The 19,281-nt window shown below is 36.0% G+C and overlaps 1 protein-coding gene across 1 annotated transcript in view; it reads left to right on the top strand.

Annotated features, from left to right (window-relative positions):
• Positions 1 to 2,725: 2,725 nt before the first annotated feature.
• The window catches only part of LOC105516698 (dynein heavy chain 14, axonemal-like), a gene marked incomplete at its 5' end in the record, with an annotated part of 154,523 nt that continues 137,967 nt past the window's right edge, over positions 2,726 to 19,281 (top strand). The window contains 6 exons of the mRNA XM_011948971.1: positions 2,726 to 2,804; positions 3,728 to 3,915; positions 5,206 to 5,334; positions 9,920 to 10,051; positions 11,085 to 11,252; positions 12,132 to 12,302. Coding sequence (XP_011804361.1) covers positions 2,726 to 2,804; positions 3,728 to 3,915; positions 5,206 to 5,334; positions 9,920 to 10,051; positions 11,085 to 11,252; positions 12,132 to 12,302 — 867 coding nt within the window. The remainder of the gene's footprint in view (positions 2,805 to 3,727; positions 3,916 to 5,205; positions 5,335 to 9,919; positions 10,052 to 11,084; positions 11,253 to 12,131; positions 12,303 to 19,281) is intronic.

A 19,281-nucleotide genomic window follows, 5' to 3' on the forward strand; every position in this document is an offset into this window, starting at 1 on the left:
GCTTCAGCTCTCACTGGTCGGGCTGCAACAGCTGACCAGCACCGATTGTCCGGCACTCACTAGTGAGATGACCCCAGTACCTCAGTTGAAACTGCCGAAATCACCGGTCTTCTGTGTCCTTCGCGCTGGGAGTTGGAGACTGGAGCTGTTCCTATTCGGCCATCTTGCTCCGCCCCCCTCCTTATTAGTCTTTTGAGGATTTTTGCATCTATGTTCATCATGGATATTGGTCTGCAATTTTCTGTTCTTGTAATGTTCTTTTCTGGCTTTGGTATTAGGATAATGCTGGCCTTGTGAAATGAGTTTGGCAGTATTCCCTCCATTTCAATGTTTTGGAAGAGTTCGAGAAGGAGTGGTATTAGTTCCCTTTTAAATGATTGGTAGAATTCAGCATAAACCTTCCAATTCTGGGCTTTTCTTTAATGGGACACTTTATTACTGATTCAATCTCTTTACTATGATCAGCCATTCCTATTTTCTATTTAGAAGAAAATATTTACTTTTCAAAAGTATTAACAACTAGATTCATTTCTTTAAATGAGAAATTCTGCCCATGGCCATACCACCCTGAAAGTGCCCAATCTTGTCTAAATGAGAAATTCTTACATTTATTTTTAAAATAACCAAATTTTAAGTCTTTTCTTGACATAAAGGGCAGCTATAAACTCTTTTCTGTCTTGAAAAATGCACCTAAAACATACAAATAAAGCTTTGCATAATATTGGTTTTTGTTGCCTTAGAAATATATGTCCTTATCAAATGTAAAAATACTCTATTCTTCTTTTGGGAAGTGGCTGTTGATGTCATTTGCCCACCTTTTAATGTTTTGGTTTTGGTTTTTTCTTGCTAATTATTTGAGTTCCTTGTAGATTATGGATATTAGTCCTTTGTCAGATGCATAGTTTGCAAATGTTTTCTCCCGTTCTGTTTTCACAGGTTGTCTGTGTACTCTGTTTATTATTTCTTTTGCGGTGCAGAAGCTTCTTAGTTTAATTAGATTCCATTTATTTATTTTAGTTTTTGTTGCATTTGCCTTTGGTGTCTTAGTCATAAATTCTTTGTCTAGACCAATATCCAGAAGAGTTTTTGCTAGGTTTTTTTCCAGAATTCTTATGGTTTCAGGTCTGACATTCAAGTCTTTAATCCATCTTGAGATAATTTTTGCACACAGTAAGAGACAGGAATCCAGTTTCATTCTTCTATATGTGGCTATTCCATTTTCCCAGCACCATTTTTGAATACACTGTATTTCCCCAGTGTATGTTTTTGTCTGATTTGTCAATGATCAGTTGGTTGTAAGTATTTGGCTTTATTTCTGGGTTCTCTGTTTTGTTCCATCCATCTGTGTGTCTACTTTTATACCAGTACATCCTGTTTTGATTACTATAGCCTTGTAGTATAATCTGAAGTTGGGTAATGTGATGCCTCTAAGTCTGTTCTTTTTGCTTAGGATTGCTTTTGCTACTCAGTGTGTATTTGATTCCATATAAATTTTAGTATTTTTTTAATCCTGTGAAAAATGACATTGATCTTTTTGTAAGAATTGCATTAAATCTGTAGATTGCTTTGGGCAGTGTGATCATCAAATGTTAAAATGCTCTTGACAAATAATTTTGTCTCTGTCATTCTATTTGTTTCTTCCTGAAGAAAAAAAAGAACAAAAATAAATCTACCTTATGCAAATAAAACTAAAAAATTTTTGAGTTCCTAAGTCTGTTAAAATATTAGAGAAGCCTAGTATTGTTTGAATTATGTAAGAAGATGGAATTGTGGAGATGCACATATCAGACTTTTCCTCTAATCATTAGATGCATATATCCTACTATGCAAGATATATGTATATATAAACATGTCAACGTTAACATAACCAAAACATAACTATTGATTTCTCTTCCAAACCTATCCTTCCTCTAGTGCTTCTTATCTCAATAAATGGGACCCAGTTATTCAAGCCTGAGACCTGGGAATCATCTTTTAATTTCTCCCTTTCCTCTCACCAACCTATCTCTTATAGCCCATCTGATTATCCCTAGGTTCCCATTTTTGCCCTGTACTACATCTAATATTCTACTAGTAATGTCTGTTCTATCTTCGCATATATCTTGATTTCCTCTATTTTTTTTCCAATGCCTCTTTTAGTCCAAGCCACCATCATCTATGTCTTACACTAATGATTTTGGAATAGAATCCTACTACACTTAAATAAGGCCTTAAACATCTGAGAAATAATTTTGGAATATTTAATACCATAACAATCATTATTTAAGTATCATAAATAATGGAGACTGGAAAAAAGTAAGTTTTACTGTATACTCAATATTTAAGCTGAAGTGAGTTTTAACAATAGAGAAAGACAACTATTTTCTATCAAACATAAGAAAAACAAACACATAGAAACAAGACCAAAATAAGATGAATGGGTCTTTGCTGAGTGATCCATAAGTCAAAACACATTTATAAAGGGACACGTGAGGTAATGGCTTACTATTCAGAGAACATATCCAACCATCTGGCATCCTAGGAATTTGCCCAGTTTGTTGTATAAAGTTAGCTTATTTTTTGTCCTGTTTGGTATAAGTTCTAATGGTGACACTAATTTCATCTGTAACAGTGGAAACAGAAAAAAATTTCTTGTGAGAGAAGTAAAATTCACAATATGCTGTTACTTTTTTGTTGTTGTTTAATACACCTATTACGGTAAAAAAACTAATTTTGAATCCTTAAAATATTTCATTCCAGTAGCCTGAAACGGAATATCAGCATCTTGATTCCTGAAACTCATAAGACAGCAACTGGAAGTTCAGGTATGTATTGTAGTACAGTTTCAAAGCTATGCTATGTTTCAAAACTTCACAACCATGTGTATATTATTTCTTACATTCATGAATCTTGGAATAATAGTTTCAATTGGTAATTTAAAATAAAAAGTCTCAGAAAATATCCCACACCCTCTCAAACTGTTCTGTCCTACTCAAAAGTTAGAATGGTTCTGGTAGAGGAGTATTACATCTGCTGATATAATACATATATTACCTGATACCTGGTGGATATATCAGTGGAACAGTAGACTAAGTCTAGAAGTAACTAAAGGCAATATCTGTCTATTTTACTCTTTGATGCTTTTACATACACTGCAATAGAAAAGGTATGATTCTGTAGGACTTCTCAAATCAGGCCATGCAATAGATGTATGTGGAGTTTCAGGAGCCTCATCCTTGAAAATTCTGACTCTGTAATTTTGGGAACAGCAACTCCACTTCTCAAGTGGAAAAGACGGGATGGCCTAGAGATAACTGTAGAAAGGTGAAGGATGCCAGACCACCAAATCTTGCCAGAAGAGGTTTTGGTTTTGTTTTCACTTTTAAGTTGCTATAGCTATAGCCTACCCTCTGGATGATCCTCACTCAGGGAATATACCTTAATTTTAATGCCATTAGTGCAGACAACTGCATGCTGCTTTTAGATCTTAAAAAGTTATATGTGTCTATCATGCATAAATGTATGGAGGACTCTTTGAGCTTTTGTACTATTGCATTTGGTTGCAAAGAGACGCTATTTACCGTAAAACAGCAAAGAAATATTCCAAAGTTCTATTGGAGTAATTTCTTGAAAATGACAACAAAATAGTAAAATTATGTAATTTTCAAATTTCATGACACATTAAAATAAAGCAAAAATATTCTTAAAGTGTCCTGAATTTGTTTTCTTTCCATATTTGGCATCACAGATAATCCCACTAAAAAGCCAGAAGTTAGAACTGATAAAAAGTTACTTAAAAATCACGGTCATAAAGGAGTTGTAGTCTCTACAATAAATTTTAGCACCAATATGACAGCTGCCAAAACCAAGGAGATGATTCTTAAGAAGTTAATAAGAAGAACTAAAGATACTCTTGGAGCACCAAAAAACAACAGGGTAAAATATGTCTCATACCTGTTCAATAATCTGCTTAGGCTATTCAAGTGATAGTTTATTTTAATTAATACTAATCAGAGGAAAATATTTGTATAACACACACTTTTGAACATCCTAGAAGATACAATGTATAACAGAAACTTTGATTTTCAAATCAATATTATTTGATTTCCAGTATGTTGAATTACACTGATTTAGAATTATTAAGGCCAAAAGAAGCTACTGAAATCTTGCTAAAGATAAGTACACTGGAAAATGTGTTAGATGCCAACTGCTTTGTTACTATATATTCTACCACACTTTCTTCCTGTGACCATGGATTGGGACTCTAAGAGTTTCAATTCAATTTCAGGAGTTTAAGGATTTGCTTCAGATTTCCTTGATTTTAAATGAAGATACAGATAAACTTGGTCTTTGCCTACATGGGTAAACTTTAGGGATTTTGAAAAGGTGAATAACTGAGCAACCTAATCTCACCAATAGAAAATGCAAGCAAGAGAAATTTCAGTCAGTTTTGTGATACAAAAGGGGAAAAACTGAGTGCCTTACTAAAAAAAATACATTTTATATATAAAAAATTATATTTTACAGTTACAAATTAGGTAATTAGGTAATTCCAATCATATGTCTATTTGTGGGTTTTTTACCTTGCTTGTTTTGCAAAAATAAACACAGTCTAAAGGAACTAGTGCACACAGAGATTACAATCAGTACACCTCAGTGCACAATATTTTCAAGGGTGGACATTAACACAGGTTTAAAATTTGGAAATGTATCTGAATTTTCTGCTTATTGTTCATGACAACAGCACTTGCAGCAGAATTTTTTTAAGTCTGGTTCCAGATGATAGCCTTATCCCTCCTAAAGCAGGGTGTATATGGAATAAATAGCTAAATACTACAATAGTGCCTGGCCAATAGTAGACACTCAGTAAGTAAATCTTGAATGAATAATAGCCATGTTCCTGTGTAATAGCCATAACTATGTTGCTTTATCCAGCATCAAATATATTTATAACTATTGTCAGACATAATTTTTATAGATCTATAGAAGGTGAATAAAGTGTCTGCTATTTTGAAAACTTATTGTTTTTAAAAATCATATCTTCCAAATAGAATTCGGTCTGCTGTTTTTAAATAGAAAATTAGACACGTTATTACACTTGATTTTGTGCTTACTCTATAGCATAATATTCCTAATTTGTGCTTACCCCTAACCATAATATTCCAAATTCATAATTTAAAGAAAGGTATACTAATGTATATTTTACAACTTTTTGTCTTTCTTAAGATTATAGTATTTATTGATGATATGAATATGCCAGTATCGGATACGTATGGAGCACAACCACCCCTGGAATTGATAAGACAATTGTTAGATTTGGGAGGGGTTTATGATACTCAAAAAAATACATGGAAGGTATAGTATATACCAAGATTTTGTTCACATTAAATATTGTTTCTTACACTAAATTAAATGTTTATAACAATGTTGAGGGAATTACTTGAGAAAGTTAGAAATTCTGGCCATATGGACATGTTAAGCAAAGTTGAGACCCTAAACTAACTATATTAATCATATATTTGCAATGTAGGTCCATGGGTTTATAGAAATCTTAACTTTTAATAGGTTTAAATCTTAGTAAAAATTGCATGTATGTCCTCGAGATTTGGTTTCTGAGTCAAATAATGCTCATTATTGTTAACTGTATCAGTAGTTAATCAAATTTTTCAAGGCATCAAATTTTAGTTAGTTGTGAGAAAAGCCAGTAGAAATGTGACCCACCAGACACATCCGTAATGTCTGTATAAGACGAGTCTACATCTTTATCTTAAGACCACAGATACAGCATTTTCAGAAATATCATAGCCAAAAAAAAATCCCAAGGAGATATTTCTGTGCAATTATTTTTGTTACATTTAACCTAAATCAGAATAGCTTTTTTTTTTTTTTCTTTTCCGAGACAAAGTCTTGCTCTGTCACCAGGTTCGAGTGCAGTGGCGCTATCTCCGCTCACTGCAAACTCCACCTCCCAGGTTCATGCCATTCTCCTGCCTCAGCCTCCCGAGTAGCTGGGACTACAGGCGCCTGCCACCACGCCCAGCTAATTTTTTGTATTTTTAGTAGAGTAGGAGTTTCACTGTGTTAACCAGCATGGTCTCGATCTCCTGACCTCGTGATCCACCTGCCTTGGCCTCCCAAAATGCTGGGATTATAGGCGTGAGCCACCGTGCCTGGCCAGAGTGGCTTACTTTTTTAAAAAATATAGAAATTCAAATGCACTTTTCTCTCTGTTTGGGTCTTTATCTGGAAATCATAAGCCCTATATTTCAGACCTCTTTAACTTTACTTAAACTTTCTAGGCCTCAGATTCCTCATCTATAAAATACAGCAGTTGCATTACAAATGGTTTCATGTCTCAGACAAACTTGGGCCCAGGATCCTGAATAAGGCAAACTGGCATGTGAGGGCTATCAGGTCAGATGTCAGTCAGACTGAAACAACCCACAAGCCAAGGCAGAGGGGAAGAATCCAGGTGCACCCCACCAGGGAGAATCCAGGAGATTAGAAAAAAGAGGAGGCAAGAAATAGGGTCTGGAATGCCCAGCCAGAACAAGTTCCCTGAACTGACCAGAAAATAGTCACAGCAGGCCTTTTATTGGATTGCTGTGGCCTTGAGCCTGGGTATAAGCAGGAAAAAAGCCTGGCCATTCTAGAGGCACATTCAATTGGCTCTTCTGATTTCTCACTTATCACCAGAAGCCCCTTTGCTAAACTCAATAACATATTGCTATTTTTGTGTTTTGTTTTGTTTTGTTTTAAATCAGTGAACGAAATCCATGATATAAACAGAACCAAAGACAAAAACCACATGATTATCTCAACAGATACAGAAAAGGCCTTTGACAAAATTCAACAGCCCTTCATGCTAAAAACTCTCAATAAATTAGGTATTGATAGGACGTATCTCAAAATAATAAGAGTTATTTATGACAGACCCACAGCCAATATCATACTAAATGGGCAAAAACTGGATGCATTCCCTTTGAAAACTGGCACAAGACAGGGATGCCCTCTCTCACCACTCCTATTCAACATAGTGTTGGAAGTTCTGGCCAGGGCAATCAGGCAAGAGAAAGAAGTAAAGAGTATTCAATTAGGAAAAGAGCAAGTCAAATTGTCCCTGTTTGCAGATGACATGATTGTATATTTAGAATACCCCATTGTCTCAGCCCAAAATCTCCTTAAGCTGATAAGAAACTTCAGCAAATTCTCAGGATACAAAATTAATGTGCAAAATCACAAGCATTCTTATACATCAATAACAGACAAACAGAGAGCCAAGTCATGACTGAACTCCCATTCACAATTGCTTCAAAGAGAATAAAATACCTAGGAATCCAACTTACAAGGGATGTAAAGGACCTCTTCAAGGAGAACTACAAACCACAACTCAACAAAACAAAAGAGGATACAAACAAATGGAAAAACATTCCATGCTCATGGATAGGAAGAATCAATATTGTGAAAATGGCCACACTGCCCAAGGTAATTTATAGATTCAATGCCATCCGCATTAAGCTACTAATGACTTTCTTCACAGAATTGGAAAAAACTACTTTAAAGTTCATATGGAACCAAAAAAGGACCCACATTGCCAAGACAATCCTAAGCCAAAAGAACAAAGCTGGAGGCATCATGCTACCTGACTTCAAACTATACTATAAGCCTACAGTAACCAAAACAGCATGGTACTGGTACCAAAACAGAGATATAGACCAATGGAACAGAACAGAGCCCTCAGAAATAATACCACACATCTACAACCATCTGATCTTTGACAAACCTGACAAAAACAAGAAATGGGGAAAGGAGTCCCTATTTAATAAATGTTGCTGGAAAAACTGGGTAGCCATAAGTAGAAAGTTGAAACTGGATCCTTTCCTTACTCCTTATACAAAAACTAATTCAAGATGGATTAGAGACTTAAATGTTAGACCTAAAGCCATAAAAACCCTAGAAGAAAACCTAGGCAATACCATTCAGGACATAGGCATGGACAGGGACTTCATGTCTAAAACACCAAAAGCCATGGCAACAAAAGCCAAAATTGGCAAATGGGATCTAATTAAACTAAAGAGCTTCTGCACAGCAAAAGAAACTACCATCAGAGTGAACAGGCAACCTACAGAATGGGAGAAAATTTTTGCAATCTACTCATCTGACAAAGGGCTAATATCCAGAACCTACAAATAACTTAAACAAATTTATGAGAAAAAAGCAAACAACCCCATCAAAAAGTGGGCAAAGGATATGAACAGACGCTTCTCAAAAGAAGACATTTATGCAGCCAATAGACACATGAAAAAAGTTCATATCACTAGCCATCAGAGAAATGCAAATCAAAACCACAATGAGATACCATCTAACATCAGTTAGAATGGCAATCATTAAAAAGTCAGGAAACAACAGGTGCTGGAGAGGATGTGGAGAAATAGGAACACTTTTACACTGTTGGTGCGATTGTAAACTCGTTCAACCATTGTGGAAGACAGTGTGGTGATTCCTCAAGGATCTAGAACTAGAAATACCATTTGACCCAGCCATCCCATTACTGGGTATATACCCAAAGGATTATAAATCATGCTGCTATAAAGACACAGGCACATGTATGTTTATTGTGGCACTCTTCACAATAGCAAAGACTTGGAACCAACCCAAATGTCCATCAAAGACTGGATTAAGAAAATGTGGTACATATACACCATGGAATACTATGCAGCCATAAAGAAGGATGAGTTCATGTCCTTTGTAGCGACATGAATGCATCTGGAAACCATCATTCTGAGCAAACTTATCACAAGAACAGAAAACCAAACACCGCATGTTCTCACTCATAGGTGGGAATTGAACAATGAGATCACTTGGACACAGGAAGGGGAACATCACACACTGGGGCCCGTTGTCAAGTGGGGGTAGGGGGAAGGGATAGCATTAGGAGATATACCTAATGCAAATCACGAGTTAATATATGTAACAAACCTGCACGTTGTATACATGTACCCTAGAACAAAAAGTATAATTTTAAAAAATAATAGAAAGTATAATTTACAAGAGGAAAAAAAAAAGAAAACCCCATTGTCTCAGCCCAAAATCTCCTTAAACTGATAAGTAACTTCAGCAAAGTCTCAGGACACAAAATCAATGTGCAAAAATCACAAGCATTCCTATACACCTATAACAAACAGAGAGCCAAATTATGAGTGAAATCCCATTCACAATTGCTTCAAAGAGAATAAAATACCTAGAAATCCAACTTACAAGGGATATGAAGGACCTCTTCAAGGAGAATTACAAACCACTGCTCTGTAAAATAAAAGAGGACATAAACAAATGGAAGAACATCCCATGCTCATGGATAGAAAGAATCAACGTCATGAAAAACGCCATACTGCCCAAGGTAATTTATAGATTCAATGCCATCCCCATCAAGCTACCAATGACTTTCTTCATAGAATTGGAAAAAACTACTTTAAAGTTTATACAGTGCCAAAAAAGAGCCCACATTGCCAAGAGAATCCTAAGCCAAAAGAACAAAGCTGGAGGCATCACACTACCTGACTTCAAAGTATACTACAAGGCTACAGTAACCATGGGTGCAGCACACCAACATGGCACATGTATACATAGGTAACAAACCTGCACCTTGTGCACATGTACCCTAGAACTTAAAGTGTAATAATTTTTTTAGAAAGGACCATTTCCTGATGACATTTAGAAAGCTTTCAAGAAATAACATATCTCGAAATTATATTTTAGGTTGTGTTATTTCTAAGATAGATTTCTATTACTACTGTAATCTTTGTTTTTGCAATAAATAGTAATTAAATATTTTTGTCTAAATGTTTTTAAATGTTTTGTTTAATTTGGGACAGTGACGTAAGTACATACTTCACTTCCTACAGATGCATTCAGTTACTCTTCCTTTTTATCCTTATCACAGAATATTCAAGATCTGTCTATAGTTGCAGCTTGTGTTCCAGTTGTGAATGATATCAGCCCACGTCTTCTCAAACACTTTTCCATGCTGGTATTACCTCATCCTTCACAAGACATCTTATGTAGTATTTTTCAGGTAACACATCTAGTTCATTTTCTACTGAAAAAAATTAATTTCCCAGAATAAGTAAAAATAAGAGAACTTCAATCCACTAATATTGAAAGAAAATTACTTTAAGGGGATAGATTTTATTTCCCCCTATGTTTTCTGGACTACTATAATTTGGTTCTACATATCAAAAGCATAAACTATTATGTGTAAAATAAACACCTGTGGTGCATGTGCAATGCACGTTAAAATGTAGATTTTAGGACTTTATCCTCAGAGATTCTAATCCAGTATATCTGGCATGGCATGCAGAAATCTGCATTTTTAACACACATACCCTGGTTTTTGCCAGAATTGATTTGCTCTTTTCATTTTCTTATGGAATAAAAAAATGCTGCACAAACTATTACCTCAGTCTGAATTGGCATACAGATAGACTTTCTTCTAAAACAGGACTTTTTTTCAGGTGTGAACTATTTACCAACTGTATCAGAATTACCAAGTGCTTTTTGAAAACTTGAATTTAAAAATGAATCTTTAAATTTTATATTAAAGAAGAAAGCAAGATTCGTGTTGAAGAATTTAATAATCTTGCTTAAGATTTATTTTTCTAGTTACACTAGATTTCTAGTTGAGTCATCTTTCCAGTAAGATATTTCAGAATTTTTTGAAGAATGTATACCTGTATAATCAATCCAGACTGAGGTAATAGTTTTGTCGGTTTACACTTCCCGTAACATCTCATGGAGAGCAAGGAGATGGAAGAATTCCCAGCACACCTGGTGTATATGGAGGGGAAGCATAAATTGTCCCCAGAGAAAACGTATCACATCCCTTCAGACCATTCAACATACTAGGACCAATTGGAATTTTCTCCAGTTTGCAACCCCTAGAGTGTTTTGTTTTGTTTTCACTAATCTACCATCCTATGTTAAATGGACTTTAATTTTAACATTTAATGAAATTAATCCTCCATTATAGTACACAAGTCTGCTTTTTAGTGGAAGTAGTCAATACCTAAAATTTTTGGCAAACTAAATTATAACATTTCTTTTTAAAGGCTCATTTGGGAATTTATTTCTCCATCAATAACTTCATACCTGAAGTTCAGAAAAGTAAGGATCAGATAATATCTTGTTCCCTAGCTATATACCATCAAGTACGTCAGAATATGTTACCAACTCCAACAAAATGTCACTACATGTTTAATCTTCGAGATATGTTTAAGGTTTGTTTTAATGTTCATTCTCTAGTTTATTTTTAAATATAAGTTGCTCTCTGTCATACTGTCAACATTAGATTGTTAGAAGGGGAAAAAAGGGAAATGAATGTTGGTTAGTTTTGCTATTTATTAGTAGCTTATCCCATGAGTTTGTTGAAGAAAATTGTTAAAACAATTTCGAGCAAATATTTCAATGATGAAATCCCTAAGAGTGTTAGAATATTGGCTAAGATCCTCAGCAGAGAAAGAAGTGACAAGGTTATAACACAGATTTGGGGTTTGCTTTATTTCTGAGATTTTATTGTGGCTGTCAGAAAATGAAAGCATGTATGCATTTCATAAACATGCTTGAATTTTCACAGATTTCGCCAACAGTGCTGACTTAGCTATCAGCCATGGCCAAAGAATTTTCAAAATTGAAATGTTAAGAAAATCAATTCTTGAATTTGATATCTTTCTCCCCTGACTGTGGGACTTTAGCCCTAAATAGCACACGTAATCTGTCAAATGGGCTGTAACATTTTTAATCCACATTTAGAATGCTAAAACATATTAACATTAGGAAGTACCTCGATATCACCTGCAACACCCTGCCTCCATGTCAGCACTGTAGTCGAGACTCCCATCCTAGTAAGGCCTCCATTAGATGTGGCTGAGGAGTCCCCAAGTCCCCCTCCCTCTAAGAGTGATTCCAAACCAATTTTCCCTATCTTATCACTTTCCCATCTCATCAAAACTTCAGATTATCACTTGTAGAAATTCACAATTCTTACCTTGGATAATTGCTTCTGTTTTTATGGATCATAAACCTGCAAAAATTGAGCCTTCGCTTCACATACTACCCTGCTAATTTTTTTTTTAATGTTATTTTTAAATCCCTAACAGCTTCTCCTGGGATTGCTGCAAGCTGACAGGACTGTTATTAACTCCAAAGAGATGGCTGCTCTGCTCTTTGTTCATGAAGTCACCCGAGTATTTCATGATCGCTTAATTGATTTCACTGATAAAAGCCTTTTCTATCGGTTGCTTTCAAAGGAACTTGAGAACTATTTTCAGGTAAATTTACATTTTAAAAATTATTGGCCGGGCGAGGTGGCTCATGCCTGTAATCCCAGCACTTTGGGAGGCCGAGGCGGGCGGATCATGAGGTCAGGAGATCGAGACCATCCTGGCTAACACGTGAAACCCCGTGTCTACTAAAAACACAAAAAATTAGCAGGGCGTGGTGGCGGGCATCTGTAGTCCCAGCTACTCGGGAGGCTGAGGCAGAATGGCGTGAACCCAGGAGGCGGAGCTTGCAGTGAGCCAACATCGGGGCACTGCACTCCATCCTGGGCAACAGAGCCAGACTCCGTCTCAAAACAACAACAACAACAAAAAAAAAAAATTGTTTTAAGTGGATTATTGGGCAAAATATGTTACTTCATGAAAGTCCTCAAAAATTTATATAATACTGAAAGAAATGTAATTGTATTAACAATTCCATTTCCACTTGAAAATGTCTAAAACTATAGATATGCTGGAGAGGATAAAATCATCATTGATGCCTTTGCCCATGCTTTTGGCCCCTTAGCAACTTCAAAACTGTTCATTTTTCTCCAGGACCCGCAGAACTCTCCACTCTCTTGATACCTCAGCAAGACTCCTCATCCTCCTCCATCCCTTTGAACTTTAGTTTTCTTACTGCCTGTCTTTTAATCTAGGTCACAAAGGAAAGTGTTTCAATAAACTGATCACACTAAAACAATGTGACTAAATGGAGCAGTGATCTAGGCTCCATTACTAGAATTTTTTGCCATCTCCTTTCAAGAGAATTAAGGAGAACATTTCCTTCCCCAAGGTGGACTCTTTTCTTTTTCTGTCTTCTCTGGTGGTGCCAGCTTCATTCTTCTCATTAACAGAAGCCCAGGAAATATGAACATATGTGTGAGTGTGTCTTTATGATAAAATGATTTATATTCCTTTGGAGATATACCCACTAATGGGATTGCTGGGTCAAATGGTAGTTCTGTTTCTAGAACTTTGAGGAATCACCACACTGTCTTCCACAACGGTTGAACTAATTTCAGTTCCCACCAACAGTGTATAAGTGTTCCTTTTTCTCTGCATCCTCACCAGCATCTGTTATTTTTTGACTTTTTAGTATTAGCCATTCTGACTGATGTTCGATGGTATCTAATTGTGGTTTTGATTTGCATTTCTTAAAGACAGCTTATTACTATCTTGGGAGAAGTTCCTAAACTCCCTATAAATGCCAACCATAATTCAGTTTTGAGACTTTACCAGACTAAGGAATAGATACAGAGGCAGTAGAAAATGAGCAAGCAAATAGTTAGGGAATTGGATCCTGCCCTAGCAGGGGTCAGTCCTGTGGACAGCAAAAGCGACTACAGTACCCCAAATTCAAGACCATATTGACCAAATCTTTAAGGATGTAAGGATGTAAATTATTCCTGTGAGAATTTCAGTTTGTACAGTATCACTTAATTGGTCAGTTGGTTGACTTAAAAAAAATAAAACGCTAATAATTAATACAATGTGCCAAGCATAGTGTTAAGAGCTTTACATATCATTACTCACTTTAATCTTAATTCATAACACCCTATGATATAGGTCCTGTTATTATCCTCATTTTACAGATCAAGAAACTGAGCAGAATAAGATTAAGATCTCACCTAAGCTTACCCTGCTAGTTAAGTGGTGGAGTCATTATTCAAACCTAGGATATCTAATGACATATAATTTCAAATTATCATACCATACCACCCCTCAATCTTCAGTTAGCCATTTGCCAAACAAACATCTTCTGAATGCCTATCAGGAATTCTCAGTGCCAGACAGCAAGTGGGATAAGTGCTGAGGACTACCTAGGACTAGCACGGACCCTGCCTCCACGCACATGACAATCTAAAACTGCGATACATTTCTGTAAGTGCTATGACAGACCTATGCACACAATATAGTGATGGAACAAAGGAGGAAACAGTAATTTATTCCACCTGATTTTAGGAGAGAGGGAGATGGTCAGACTTCAAATAAGAGGTAACCCATGACCTTGGTGTGAAAGATAAGCAAAAATTTGCCAAGTAAACCAGGAAAGGACATGTGGAAACTTGCAGAACTGTAGTGGTAAACTAAGGAAAGATTCTTTTTCTCAGATTGTTGCTGGAACTACAAGATATTTCTAGCAACAGGAGTTCTTAACTTGGGATCCACAGACCCTCAAAGGGTTCTTAAATAAAACTATATTCTAATATATTTGGGGTTTTTTTATAACCCTTGTATTTTGCTATGTACATTTTAAAATATCATTCTGAGAAAGGATCCACAGGCTTCACTGCCAAAAGGAGTTTATAGCACACAAAAAAGTTAAGAACAGGTTAGTACTAGATCCACTGTGCCGGGAGCTTCTCCAACACAGATATATACTATTAGTGTTGATAACAAATAGAATTGTGCTATTAATGATAGTGTTAAATTCTTATCTTGCAATAGATTCAGTGGACCCAAGAAAACCTGATGAATCACTCAACTGTATTTTTGGACTTCTTGGATATAAACAAGACTCATAGAAGAAAGATCTATCAGAATACCAATGACTATAATAAACTTGCCAGTGTACTTAATGAATTCCAAATGAAGTTGGGTTCAATTTCTTTGGAGGTAAACACATATACTATATAAAAATCTGAGAAGTGCTTTATATGTATATATTTATTTATTTTTATATACAAACAGATACGTATATCAAATCAGTATTTTTAAGGGGGGGTGTGTGAGAGAGAGAGCGAGAGAGAGAAGGGAAGAGATCAGGGAAAAATGTTTACCTTTGTATTTTAAAGCAGACCATTAGAAGTACAGTTTTATGTTATTTCATCTTATTTTGTCTCATTTGATAGGGTATAATTTTAAAGACAAGGTACACAACTGAGGCTATAGGAAGTTGAATGAATAGAGTTCATGAAGATAAATGCAAACCAGAGTGTGGCAACAGGGTCCAAAGTAGCAACAAAGGACAGCAAAGTGGTTGTGGCTCTTTACAACTTTCCCATTGTTATGGGCAAAGATGTGTTGGAACAGAGATATCAACAAAATCACACACACTGTAAACCAATTTTCTGCATTTCTTCCTCCTACCACTTATCCTACTTGCCAAGACAGAACAATAGAAAAGCAGCCTAGGCCAGGTGTGGTGGCTTGTGCCTGTAATCCTAGCACTTTGGGAGGCTGAGGCAGGAGGATCACTTGAGCCCCGGAGTTTGAGACCAGCCTGGTCAACATAATGAAACCCTGTCACCACACACACACACACACACACGCACACATACAAAAATTTAATTAATCTGGCATTGTGGTGCCAGTGCCTGCTTGTAAGTCCCAGCTACACAGGGCTGATGCAAGAGGATCACTTGAGCCCAGGAGGTCGAGGCTGCAGTAAGTCATAATTGTGCCACTGCACTGCACCTGGATGACAGAGCAAGACCCTGTCTAAAAAGAAAGAAAGAAAGGAAGGAAGGAAAAAAGAAAGAAAAGAAAAAGGAAGGAGGAAGGAAGGAAGGAAATAAAGAAAGGAGAGGAGGAAAGAAGGAAGGAAGGAAGGAAGGAAGGAAGGAAGGAAGGAAGGAAGGAAGGAAGGAAGGGGAAGGGAAGGGTACGGAGGAAGAAAAGGAAGGAAAGAAGGAAGTGAAACGGGAAGGGAAAGGAAGTAGGGGGAAGCAAGAAAGGGGCAGGGGAATGGGGAGGGGGAGGGGATGGGGGTAGGAAGCCTAAATACTGTTGTTCACCTCTTCATTCTCTTCTCTCAATTCTACCACCACTCTTCTAATCTACTCACAGGAATATTAGCATAGGGACAATCCTTATTGCACAAATTTACTTTCCCTAAATGTTAATGAAAACCAACTTACTGATCTAGATCTCTGGATTGCTAGTTATTCTCCTTTCTGTAAGTAAATTGTATGTAAAACCACAGTGCACATTTGATTTTTCTGTACCTATAATCCGTTTATTTGTCACATTTCCTCTGCTAGCTTTCTCATTCTATGGTGTTCTTCAGGGAAGCCATAGAACACATCACAAGAGCAACAAGGGTTCTTCGACAACCAGGGAGCCACATGTTACTGGTAGGAATTTAAATTTTTCAAGTGGTTTTAAGTTTGCAAAATAAAATAAATCCCGATAAAATCTACTCTACTTACAGAAGTTTTATTTAGTCACACTTTGTGAAAAATCACAATAACTGAGTCAGGACAGGACTCTTGTCCTCTCTACCGTTTGTATATGAAATTTGTCAGCAAATGAAAATGGTATTTGTTTTTGGAAGGCATTTGATGTGAATAAAACTGCACCATTTCTAGTGTTCACAGCATTAATACAGTAGCTGTGCAGGTGGATCCTGACTTCGATAATAGTGCACTTACTTGATTGTTGATTTAGAAATGTGAGTTTTTGCACAGTGTCTTGCTTCTCATGAGAACAAGTGGGAGTTAAAATCTTGGAAAATTCCCAAATATCCTTTGAATAGAGAAAATCTTTTGGAAAACTAACCAAAATTTAACATATTTAGCCAATTACATAAAGCATATTAATTACTTTTATTTAATTTATTATTTATGACTAGTTGTTTATTTTATACTTTATTTATAACTCTTTGGTTATTTAATTTGTGCCCTTTTCTCAAAAATAACTTTTTATATCCAGAACAGCTAGAGCTTTATTTAAACACTCTTTTATTTAAACAGACATCTGCAACAAGATTAATTAAAAGGAATTAAAATTGGAAAATAGAATTAAGAAAAAAATATGAAGCAAATCTTTCTACCACCAAAACTATTCTTTTACTAACCTAACTCATAAACAGTATCACCATATATCCACTAGTCTAGCCAGAAACCTGCGAGTCACTCAGTTTTGTCACTTTTTCATCACTTGTCACATTCAATTCATCAAGAAGTCCCAGTGATACAACTTGCAAAATGTATTTCAAATCTGCATACTTCTCTGCATCTACACAGCCACCACCCTATTTAAGCCACTGTTATCTTCACCTGGACCACTATGGTTTTCTGTGTTCCCTAATGCACTTCTTTTCTTCCCCTCAGTCCCTATTGCTCTGTCTCCTTATTCTGCTTTACTTTTCTTCCTGGTCCTTAGCATTATCTTATATCATATTACACATTAATTTTTCATTTATAATCATATGTCTCCACATTTAGAACATAGCTGTACAAGGGCTGTAATTTTTGTCTTATTTCGATTATTAACAGATTATTTTTCTATTCCTAAAGTGTATATGCTCTCCGTTGAATTATTTTATCACAAAGTGACTCTTTTCTTTAGCATATCTTTTCTAGCAATAGGTACATTTACAAGTTCTCAATTCTAAAATGCCTGAGAATGTATTCAGAGCAGTTTTCAAAAGCCTACACTCAACTGGAACCTGGCCTTAATAGTTTCTCTATAGATGTGTTCTCACGAACCTATCTTCCCTTTCAGAGCCCCTATTAAAAATACAAGGTAAAACATGGCAAATTCCTGATTCCTCTGATCCTATTACTGTTGGTTTTTTGGTGTTTTTGTTGTTAGTGTTGTTGTTTGTTTGTTTGTTTTTTGAGATGAAGTTTCACTCTTGTTACTCAGGCTAGAGTACAATGGCACCATCTCAGCTCACTGCAACCTCCACCTCCCGGGTTCAAGCAATTCTCCTGCCTCAGCCTCCTGAGTAGCCTCCTGAGTAGGGATTACAGGTGCCTGCCACCACATGCAACTAATAATTTGTATTTTTAGTAGAGACGAGGTTTCACCATGTTGGGCAGGCTGGTCTTGAATTCCTGACCTCAGGTGATCCTCCCGCGTTGGCCTCCCAAAGTGCTGGAATTACAGGCATGAGCCACCGCACCCAGCCCCCTATTACTATGTTTGCCCAATTAAACATTATAAATAGATCTTTTTCATGGGTCAAGCTGACACTAGGGTTCAATTTTGCAAAACAGTAATTTAACTGAATGCTAGTCTAGCATGTGGAGCTTCTGCAGGGAGAAGCAACTGGAGGGAGTGTAACGACTTAGTTAAGAATATTTAAGACAGAGAATAAATAATAAAATAATGGTTACCTAGATTGGACAGTTCAAATGAGATCAGTTTAATTTGGTAAACAAGTAAAAGAAGAAATCATACATGAATTTTAAAAGTAAATATTACATAGTTCAACTGGATTACATTGTTGAACTACCTACCAGAACTACCAAAGGAAAACAAGAAAACTAATATTAATTAGTATTCCAATTTAAGGCATTGGTTTAAAAGATTATTGCATACAATCTATCACATAAATGTTCGGTTTTCAACAAAAATTATAAGACATGAAACAGATAGGAAAGTGTGAGCTATACATGGAGAGAAAAAATAGGTAATAGGAACTGTCTTGAAGAGGATCCAGATGTTGGACTTGACAGATATCTGAAATACAGCTCTTGTAAATATACTCAAAAAGCCTAAAGGAAAATATATATTTTTTTAAATTAAAGGAAAGCATACAAAAATGACTCTTCAAATAGAGAATACAGATAAAGGGATATAAACTATTTTACAAATTGGAATGTCTGGGGTTGAAAATTAAAATAAGTGAGATGAAAACTGCACTAGAGAGACTCAACAGCAGATTTAACATGGCAGAAAAGAGAATCTATAAACTTAAAAATAGATCTATAAAATGGATCCACACTGAAGAAGAGAAAGAAAAAAATAAAGAGAAAAACAGAACTTCAAAGACCTAAGAGACACTATCAAGTGTATCAAAATATGCTTAACGGGACTCCCAGAAAGAGAAGAAATAGAAGGGGCAGAAAAGATTTCATAGAAATAATGCCCCAATACATTAATCTTCACATCTAAGTTCAATCACAGCCAGGCATGGTGGCTTACCCCTGTAATCTCAGCACTTTGGGAGGCTGAGGCAGGTGGGTCATGAGGTCAGGAAATCGAGACCATCCTGGCTAACATGGTGAAACCCCATCTCTACTAAAAATATAAAAGA

The sequence above is a fragment of the Colobus angolensis genome, unplaced genomic scaffold (assembly GCF_000951035.1).
Source record: "Colobus angolensis palliatus isolate OR3802 unplaced genomic scaffold, Cang.pa_1.0 Scaffold288, whole genome shotgun sequence".
In the NCBI taxonomy this organism is placed as follows: Eukaryota; Metazoa; Chordata; class Mammalia; order Primates; family Cercopithecidae; genus Colobus; species Colobus angolensis.